Source organism: Panthera tigris, chromosome C2, assembly GCF_018350195.1.
Source record: "Panthera tigris isolate Pti1 chromosome C2, P.tigris_Pti1_mat1.1, whole genome shotgun sequence".
NCBI lineage: Eukaryota > Metazoa > Chordata > Mammalia > Carnivora > Felidae > Panthera > Panthera tigris.
Window position 1 is genome coordinate 69,771,681 of NC_056668.1, and position 10,507 is coordinate 69,782,187.

Below are 10,507 nucleotides of genomic sequence, written 5' to 3' on the forward strand. Positions count from 1 at the left end.
ACTCCATGAAATACCATAAAAACAACTATTGAAAGACCTCTTGAAACCCTAGCATTTCCCCAATTTGCTAGTTTTAACTCCCTGCTTCTCCTTTGCCACTAGCAGTAAAACAACAGAAATCGACACAGGGAGCTGCACTTAGTCACCACGAGGGACACTAAAGGGAACAAATACCATCTGGGATTAGAATGGCCACCGGGGTGGAAGGGAGGAGACCCTAGCAGGACCAGAGATGCTGGGAAGAAAGGAGGAAGGGCTTTGGAGGCCCAGAGAGAGTAAAGTCAGATGCTTTCCCCCAGCTCGATGCTGCGCTCTGGGCTCCTGGGCACCACCAGCAGTCTTGCTGAGCCCCTGCCACACCCACAGACCTGGGGGACTCCAATCTCACTGCCAGGACTGCAACAGGACCTCCTGGGTGCAAGCCCTGGACTCAGAACACATTTCGCTGGAGAAACAAGCTGGGATAGCATGCATAACCTCATTTCAGCAGAAGAGCCCTTCCCAGGTCCAAACACTAACCAAGAAGGTCTTTGAATCCAGCCCACTGGGAATTTGGGCCTGCCTGCCTCCTGCTTGCACTGACAAGTTCCTTTCTCATTTTAAAGTGAATCCACTCACTTGATGACTTTTAAATAGGCTTAAAAAAATATGTAGGCAGGAAGAGTTTCAAAATGCCAGTTCCACTTTGTGGTCAAATCTCCTTACGTGTCAGAAACTCAAATGGGGGTGGAGGGATCAAATCCAGAATGAAAGTGACTTTCCCCCTGCTCTCCTTATCAAGTACAAATTCAGGCCCTAGAGGCACCTGGGATGGCTCAGCCGGTTAAGAGGTGACTCTTGATTTCGGCTCAGGTCATGATCTCATGGTTCATGGGTTCATGGTTCATATGGCTCTGTCAGAGCACGAGGCCTGCTTGGGATCCTCTGTGTCCCTATCTCTGCCCCTCCCTCTCTCTCAAAAAGAAATAAATGTTAAAAAATTAACAAAAAAATTCAGGTCCTTGTGGCACACCATCTCCTTTGACACCCAAAATCATTTCCATAAAATCATGGGAGTTGAAGACCCTCAGAGCTAGAACTGTTTTAAAATGAGCTGGCCAAGTCAGCTCATTTTAGAGATGAAAACATGAGAAAACAGGAGTCAGTGACTTGAAACAAGGAGCCTCGTCTGCCAGAAAGAGGTCAGAAGGGGTGCTGGTTAGCAAGTGCCCAAATCGGGGACCTACCTGGCAATCCCTGACCCAGCCCAGGCTCAGGGCAGTGTGACCAGTGAGCTCTGGGATCTCCTTGAGGAGATCTATAACAGGCTCTCAATCAGAAAAGAATTTGAGGTCAGCTGTCTTATTCGTGTCTCTGCTTAGATGCACAGAAATTCACAAAGACCACTTTCTAAATACCAGGGCCCCATTCATCACTGAGCTTTAGGAACTTGGGTGGAGGGTCTTGAGCTCAAGGCAATAAGGCTCCTCAGTGCGGACCCAGACAGACTGGGCTCTGGCCTTCTGTTTTGTCAGCCTACAAGAGCTTGGAGGTAATACTGAAGAGGCTCAAAGGATGGGACAGACATCTGCTATGAAAACATACTGAACAACTGTAAAATACGTGTTGTCCTGATTTCCTAATTGATTCCATTATTACATATTGAGAAGCAACAGTAAAGTAGTTGTGCTGCCCTCGAAATGATTCCTCTAAAATTAGGCTCCTGGGCCAAATTCAAATTCAAGAAAGCCTGCACGAAGCATGTACTAAATGCCAAGCTCTGCACTAGGGGATTCTAGAAATACAGAGATGAATGAGCCTTGCTCCCCGGGAGCTCAGTGTACCAGGTAACAGGGACCAGACAGGCACTCCAGGAACCAAAAGCATAGGTTGTGCGCTGACACCCACCACAGCACCAGAGCTCTTCCTTTGGCATTTCTCCTCTCTCCACCTATTAATATTTCAGAGTTTGGATTTGGCTGGATGAGTCACTCAGCACCAACAGCATTTTGAAAGGACGGAAGCAATGAATAAAAAGCTAAACAGCTAGAGTTCCCAAATGTCAGAGTGTCGTGTCTAGGTCATGGAAATAGGCACTAGTGGCCCAGACGATGGCCACATCTTTTCTTGGTTTGCACTGTGACTATTTCCAGTCCAACTGCAACTGCCTGCAGCCCTTAACACCCCCGAAGCCGGGGTTTAGTGCAAACCATAATCTAAAAATATGCTCTCCTTCCGAAACTCATTGACTCACCCCTCTCTTCCATCAATCATATCCAGGCAGCTACCACGTCCGGTCGATCATTCCTTCAAGATGCATGAAATGTTGCTTTTAATCCAGCCCTTCCTGCCTGCCCTCTCTGGCCCCACAATGCCCAAGCCAGGCCCTCTGCACTGAGTCTAGATTCCTGCAGTGGCTTCCTGCCAGCCTCCCTCCATGCAGTCTCTCCCCATCTCTGTCCACCCCACATGTCCAAGGTCAGACAACACCTGCTACAGCACACATCCAGCAGGTGGAATTTCCTGATCCAAAACATTCAGTGGGTTAACAGAAATGAGTACCAAGCTAAAATAACCCTATACTGGCAGGGAGAGAGGGGACATGACACTATTCAGCCGGGAGAGTGGGAAAAGCATCGTGAGTATATAGGGTGTGTTCTCACCCTAGAAAGCACATTAACAGTAACAGATCATAACATTCAGAATGGTTCATGTGTGTGTCATCTTCATGATTCAAGCAAGAAGCGGGGTTTCTCATGATCCTAAATTACATTTTAGTCACTGTTGTCAAGACAACAGAAAATAAAGACATTTCATTATTGTTGTTTTCTTTTTTAAAAAGTGGCAACAATGGAGTGCCTCTCCTCATATCCTGAACCACGCCCCCCATACTTCTCACACAATAGATGAAATGTTTCTGGTACAAAATCTAGCAACTAGTTGTTGGTCCAAAGATGTTACCATGAACTGTAAATATATGTCTCAGGAAGGCCAGTTCCCTTCTTAGACTACCTTTCTGAACATCACACATCTGCAGAACACCCCGCTTGACAGATATGACTTGTATTTTTAAAACAAATTCATATATTTGCATATAGTATGCAGTTTTAAAAAAGAATGCGCATGCTCCCTATATACTGATACGAACCTTACCTCGATATATTAAGTTGCAAATAAAAGGCAAATAAAATATACAACAGTATGTATAGTGCTTTCAACAAACATAGGGGAGGAATATTTGCTTTTTAATTTTTTTAAGTTTATGTATCCATTTTGAGAGAGAGAGAGAGCGTGAGAGAGCAAGGGAGGGGCAGCGAGAGAGCGAGACAGAGAATCCCAAGCAGCACCGTCAGGGCAGAGCCTGATGTAGGGCTTGAACTCACAAACCACAAGATCGTGACCTGAGTCAAAATCAAGAGCCGGAGGCTTAACCTACTCAGTCAACCAAGTGCCCCAGGGGAGGGATATCTGTAACATACGTGTAGAAAACACCCTGGATACATAAGAAACCTAACAGGGGTAATATGTGAGGGAAGGGGTCAAGGCAATATGCTAGACTGATGGGCACTGAGAATGGAAAACAGATTTCTCACTGTACAATTGTTATACTATAAAAAAAAAAATCATGTGACTATAATACCTATTCAAATAATAATTTTTAAAAAGGCAATTGATTACCTCTATGGCCTTCTCCAAAAACCATAACTCCAGCCTAATCATGAGGAAAAACATCAGACAATCTACAAAATATCTCCTCAAAACTGTCAAAGTCATCAGGGTGCCTGGGTGGCTCAGTGGCTGAGTGTCCGACCTCAGCTCAAGTCATGATCTCACCACATGTGAGTTTGAGCCCCGCATCGGGCTCTGTGCTGACAGCTCAGAGCCTGGAGCCTGCTTCAGATTCTGTCTTTTCCTCTCTCTCTACCCCTCCCCGACTCATGCTCTGTCTCTGTCTCTCAAAAATGAACATTAAAAAACATTTTTTTAAACTGTCAAGGTCATCAAAAACAAGAAAAGACTGAGAAACTGTCACAGTTCAAAGGAGACTGAGACAAGGCAACTCAATTTATGTGGCATTCTGAATGGGATCCTAGAACAGAAAAGGGGCATTGGGTAAAAACTAAAGAAATCAGACTAAAGTATGAACCTCAGCGGTACCTGGCTAGCTCCATGAGTAGAGTATGTGACTCACAACCTCTGGGTTGTGAGTTCAAATTTTTTCTTTTTTTTTTTTTAAGTGGGCCTGGGGCTTATTAAAAAAAAAAAATTAAATAAAATAAAGTATGAACTGGGGCACCTGGGTGGCTCAGTCGGTTAAGCGTCTGACTTTGGCTCCGGTCATGATCTCTCAGTTTATGAGTTCGAGCCCTGCATCGGGCTCTGTGCCAACAGCTCAGCCCCTGGAGCCTGCCTCAGATTCTGTGTCTCCCCCTCTCTCTGCCCCTCCCCTGCTCATGCTCTGTGCCTCTCTATCTCTCAATAATAAATAAACGTCAAAAAAAATTATTACAGGGGCGCCTGGGTGGCTCAGTCGGTTAAGCGTCCGACTTCAGTTCAGGTCACGTTCTCACGTTCCGTGAGTTCGAGCCCCGCGTTGGGCTCTGGGCTGATGGCTCAGAGCCTGGAGCCTGCTTCGGATTCTGTGTCTCCCCCTCTCTCTGCCCCTCCCCCGTTCATGCTCTCTCTCTGTCTCAAAATAAATAAACGTTAAAAAAAAAATTTTAAAAAAATTATTACAAAAATAAAGTGTGAACTGTAGTTAATAATAATGTATCAATGTGGCTGATTAATTGTAAAAAACATACGGTACTAAGGTAAGATGCTAATAATAGGCAAACTGGGTGTGGGGTATATAGGAACTCTCTGTACTATCTTCTCAATTTTCCTGTATATCTAAAACTGATTTACGTTTTTAGAAAATTGAGGGGTTTTTTAAAGACCACTGAAACCATGGGGTAGTGGAGTGGGGATGGGAGGGGGGATCCATTGTGGCTGTATTAGGAACCTAAAGGTAAATAAGGCCTGGGTAATTTGCCACGCAGTATGTGAGGGGGACACCCGGCCCCTAGTGTAACAGAATGTACTGTGGGAGCAAGGGAAGGACAGGCCAATTCCACCTACCCGAAGGGGGCAGAGTAGGCTTCACAGAGGAGGGGACATTTGGGCTGGAATTATGGGAAGAGGCTATCCTGGACACAAAAGATCCAAGTACTTGTTCTGCCACTTACTGGCCACATGACCTTGGGCAAGCCACTTACTCTTTCCAGGCCTCAGCATTCTCATGCAAACAATTCAGGGGGTGCAATACACGGCCTCTATCATATATTCCAGCTCAAAAAATCTTGCCAAGACTCAAGCTCATCCATCCATTCAACAAATATGACCCAGGCAATATCCTAGGCAGAGGCCACAGTGATAAACAAAATCAACAGAACTCTCTGCCCTCATGGTGCTTCCAGTTGGGGGAGAATCCTCATTGGGGGTTGGGGGGAGAGGGCACTGACAGTGAACAAGATCAGTAAGTACACGAGATGACGATGAGGGCTGAGGAGAAAAATTAAGGAAAGAAAAGAGACAGGAAGGATGTGGGGCAGGAGGTTTAGTTGCGAGTGGCCAGGGACAACTTGCTGAGCAGGAGACTGCCAAGAAAGGGCTGCAAGGTGGAGGCAGCATGCCCTATGGATATCTGGGGAGACAGTACCCCAGGCCCAGAGAGGGGCCTGCTGTGCAGCATGGGTGGCATGCTGGAAGAAAAGGGAGAGCCAAGTGCGCCAGCGGGAGTGGTGAGAAAAATAAAGTCGGGGAAGTCAGAGTTCCCAGAGAGGCCTGGCAGGCCACTGTCAGGACTTCTGGAAGCCACTGGAGGGTTTTAAGCAGAGTGCATGATCTGACTTGAGTTTTAACAGAATCACTCTGAGTGAGAGCTGAGGATAGGTAAAGGGGACAAGAGCAGGAGCAGGCCCCAGCTATACGAAACAAGCAAGCATCTCAGAAGCTCTGGTGGTGTTAGGGGAGGAGAGTGAGTGAGGGAGGGAATCCAGTAAGGAGGGTAGGCCACACTACCTGCCCCTCCAGCATCCACCACAGGGGATGTGTCAAGGCCTGTCTATGAGCAAACTTTTCACCAGGTGGCCCAGGAATCAAACCCTGCATTCAACAGAAGCAAGAAGAAGCCTCACAAACAAATGGGGCCTATAAATAACGTGTTCCTTTACATTTATAAAGGCCATTAATCCCATTCCAAGTGGAAAGAAAGCAAACAAACTATAGCAGTGGGCTTTTTGAAGCTTCACCCCCAGCCAACAGAAAATACCTGTGAAAAGAGATGTCCGCGCCCCCCCCCCCCCCCCCCCCGCCTCCACGAACCCAGCTGCACACTGCCACATGAAAAGGACACTATTATTTAGGCAGTAATTGTTCCACATTACTGATATCGTGAAAACTTTTCAGAGTATTTCCATGAGCCGGCTCAAGAAGAGAAACTAGTTACCAGGGTAGGCAGGCACAAAAAGCCTTTTGCCAAGTATTTAGGTATTTTAATTCTCCGTTGCCTCAGTAGCTAAATAAGCATGGAGAACAAGCAGGAGGAGAATACTAATTAGAGCTAATTAGACCCTGCCCTCTTCTGCCTCAGTCCCCTTTATAAAAAGGCCCCCTCCCCCCGACTCAAGGATGATGGAGCTAAAATGTAAATACTCAGGGTAAACAGCAGTCTCCAGACCAAGCCCACTGTTTGCATTTCACTGCCCCGTTATTGCTAGACCCAGGCCTGGTTACCTGAAGAGAGCTACAAACCCAAGGCCGAACTCCAGCAGCCCCCTCACAGGCCATGAAACATGTGGTGGAGGAGAGAGCACTGTCAGCAGGAGCCCACTAAATAGAGTACAGGGCTCTCCTAGGATTCAGAGCATTCTAACTGGCAGGGCATTCACTAAAGGAACATATGATTTTTTTTTTTTTTAATAAACTATGATAGTAAACATGACTCCAGTCCTGCAGCAGGATCAATACCACACTCCTCCCCTTCCCTCTCAGGGAGCAAAGGCCTCACCCCAGAGAAGCCCTTCTCTGGTTTTGTGGGAAGACCATGTCCTCAAGTCCTGTCCAGAGGCTCTTGGCCATGGGATAAGGAGAGCAGGAGATAACTCTGAATAGAAGACGGCTGGTCAACCTGCCAGAGACTTGTTCGAAATGAGTCCTCTTAAATTAAAAGTCTGCTTCCTGCTGGATTAAGCACAGGGATGGAAGTGTAGTGAAAGCAACAGACGTGCAACTTGGCCACAGGTCCAGGGACACCCAGGCAGGCATGGCCCTGTGGGTCACCTCTTTCTTTCACTGGGCAATGAAGGTTTTTCTTTCCAGTCACGTTCCTAGGAGCGAGACAGAAACAAGCTCTGGGAAAAGTACCTGTGGGGCCTCAAGAAAAAAAGAAAAGGGAAGGAAAAGAAAAACTGTTTCAAAGTCTGTGTGAAGCCGGCTCAGCAACCCTGGGGCACTAGGAGAAATCACACAAATATGTGTCAGTCTCTTCTAACCTTGAGAGGCTCCGGGGCTAAGAGGGAGGTGACCGGTCTGGAGGCCAGTGATGAGCTTGCTCCATCATGGCCCTGCTGGCCCACAGCAGGCTGGCTGAGCTCTAGCAGGCAGCAGCAGAAGAAAAGGGAATTCAGAAGGAGTTGGAAATAAACCACCAAGACTCAATGCTTTTCTCCCTACCTAAACTGCATCATGTAGGACAAAGGGCACTAGACCAAAAAGCTTTTGAGATCCATCAGTGGATAAGGAAGAGTGGGCAAGTCACTTTGCCCTTTTGGGCCCATTCGGAAAATGGACATCACTGTGAAGATGCATATGAACTGTGAAAAACGGAAATCACAATGCAAATGGAAAGCAATATATTAAAAGAATTCTTCACAAATGGAAACATTTGAGTTTTTATTAGAATCGCAGAAGGTCAAGCTGTAAGGCAACTTAGAAATCATCTCCTTTAGCAGTTGCCAAACTTTGGGATTTCACAGAACATTGCGAACAAAACAAGGGCGCCTAGGTGGCTCAGTCAGTTAAGCGTCTGACTTTGACTCAGGTCATGACTCACAGTTTGTGGGTCTGAGCCCTGCATCGGGTTCACACTGACAGTGCAGAGCCTGCTTGGGATTCTCTCTCTCTGCCCTCCCCCCACTTGTGTGCTCATGAGCTCTCTCTCTCTCCCTCTCTCTCTCCAAATAAATAAACTTAAAAAAAAAAAAAAAAGAACAGAAGAAACAGAAAAAGAGGAGGGGAAATTTATACAGGATTGCTAGATTTTTTATTTTGCCAAAAAGAAAAACTACCCTCTGTCATCACTATAAATCACTAAAAAAATAAAATAAATGAAACCAACTATACCAACCAAAAATAAAAAAGACATCATTTCAAATTAAAGGGCAGTCCTGTGAGGCAGGGGACCACTGACAAAGATAAACTCCTGTGTGTGCCACAAGCTGCCATCCTTCTCTGAGCTGTATTTCCCTGAGAACCCATGAAAACATCAGCGATGGGCACTGGTTGCCAGATGGGTGTTTGGAAACCACTGATCTACTCCAAGTTCTACAGTGATTATTTTCCCATAAAAGATATCTTGCTCCAGTATTAAGTTTGCATTAGGGCCTAAAGGAGTTTTTGTTTGCCCAGAACCCTCCTCCTGCTCAGAGGTAAACCTCCAGGTCTTCATGTAAATGAGGCCCCGTAGGGGACTAGTGCCCTCTCCCTTGGCAGCCAGGCACAAGAGCAATCCAGTATCGTGGGCCTGCTAGAGAATGAAGCAATAAAGGACACAATTATTTCCTCCGGGAAAGGAGAAAAGCTAGAGCTTCCTGATTTTTTGGTAGGGGCTCGGGGTGGCTTATCTGTCTGTCAGCCCCTGCGCAAAAACGGAGCATCCTTCCTCTGGGGCCTCCTAACTGCCACATCCACTCTCGTCCCAACTCGGAAAACTTAAGCAGGTAAGTGAGGGCTCCTCACACAGCCTCCAGCCCCTGGCAGTATCGCGCCAAAGCAATAGCACACCTCCTGCCCTCCGCCCCAGAATCCTCCAGAGTTAGGGGAATGTTCCGGGGCGAGTGTTTCGTGTATCTCGGGATAAACCCAGGCAGGAGTCAGGTCGGTAAGTCCCAGGTGGGGCTGTGACTTGGGACGCCGGTGTCCCAAGGGTTTGGCGGTGGCTTCGGGAGGAAGCAAGGGGATTAAACTTTAGAAGAAGGCCGTTAAACTGGGTGCTGTGAAACTCTAGGATGCGCTTAGGGGCCCCGAGCACCCGCAGTTCGAAGAGACAAGCCCTCCGGAGTAGCAGTGGCTCCAGCAAGGACTCCGGCTCTCGCGCCCCCCTCGCTGCCCTTCGCCTTCTGGGGACCAGGGCACTGGCGGCATCCCTCGGCGCCTCCCCGCAGCCCGCCCGCCCCCGGCCGGCCACAAGGGCCGCTTTGTGCCCGGGAGCGCGGCGCCCCGGCCCCCACGCAGGGCTGGCGGCGGCCCTCCCCGGGCAGAGGGCGCGGGCGCACGCGGGCCGGTCAGCAGCCGGGCAAGGCTGTTTACACAGGAAGAGGAGACTCCTCCTCGGCCCGGGACTGACCGGCGGCCGACGACAGCGCGCCGGGGCGGCTGCTGGCTGCGCGCGGGGTGGCGCACGCACCTCGCGAGCCCCCCACCGGGCGGCACCCCGCCGCTCGCCCCCTGGGGCGGGGGGAGCCCGGAAGACGCTCCCCCACCCAGACAGCGCCCCTCGCCCCGCCCTCCACGCCGCTGGCGGGAGGCTCCGAGCGGGACAAAGTTTCTCTGCGCGGCGGGCGACGCGGCTTACCTGGGAGGCTGGGCACCAGCGCGCAGAGCCCGAGCAGGCAGGCGTACAGGGGCGCCGGGGCCCGCGGCATGGTGGGGGCGCCCGGCCTCAGCGGCGGCGCGGACGGCGGGCTCCGCGGGGGCCCGGGGCCGAGGCCGGAGCGCGGGGGGCGAGGGCCGGGGGCCGCAGCCGCATGCCCGGCTCACAGCCCCCCTGGCCGGGCGGGAGGAGCTGGCGGCTGCGCTGGCCGGCGCCCCGCCACCACCATCCCTCCCGCAGTGCTCGCAGCCGAGTCCCGGGGCTGCCGGGGGATCGCGGCTCGGGACGGCCCCGGCGGGCGGCTCTGGGCCGGGGAGGGGCGGGCTCCGCGCTGGGGCCGCGACTTGGACTCCGGGACGCGCCGCCACACTCTGCCCTCCGCCTCCGCCCCTTCCCTTCCTCCCTCCGGCCCGCCAGGCTCCACTTTCCTCCCTCCTCTCTCCTCCCCTTCTCCCCCCTCTAAGCCCCCGCCCGGCTGCCACACGGTCAGTTTACGGCGGGGCGGGGCGAGCTCCGGGCCGGGCCAGCTCCGCCCCGAGCGGGGACTCGCCCGGGGACGCGGAGCCCGGGGCGCCCAGGTGCAAGTCCCTTACGCCGCGCTTACTGGGGGCCCCGGGGGAACGAAGTCGCTAAGGAGGGTCTCGCTCTGCTTTCTTAGCAGCCTGGCGCCACGGG

The 10,507-nt window shown here is 50.6% G+C and overlaps 1 protein-coding gene across 1 annotated transcript in view; it reads right to left on the bottom strand.

The window, feature by feature from the left end:
• The window catches only part of ITGB5 (integrin subunit beta 5), a 120,757-nt gene extending 110,837 nt beyond the window's left edge, over positions 1 to 9,920 (bottom strand). The window contains exon 1 of the mRNA XM_042998988.1: positions 9,815 to 9,920. Coding sequence (XP_042854922.1) covers positions 9,815 to 9,884 — 70 coding nt within the window. The 5' untranslated portion in view covers positions 9,885 to 9,920. The remainder of the gene's footprint in view (positions 1 to 9,814) is intronic.
• Positions 9,921 to 10,507: the final 587 nt, after the last annotated feature.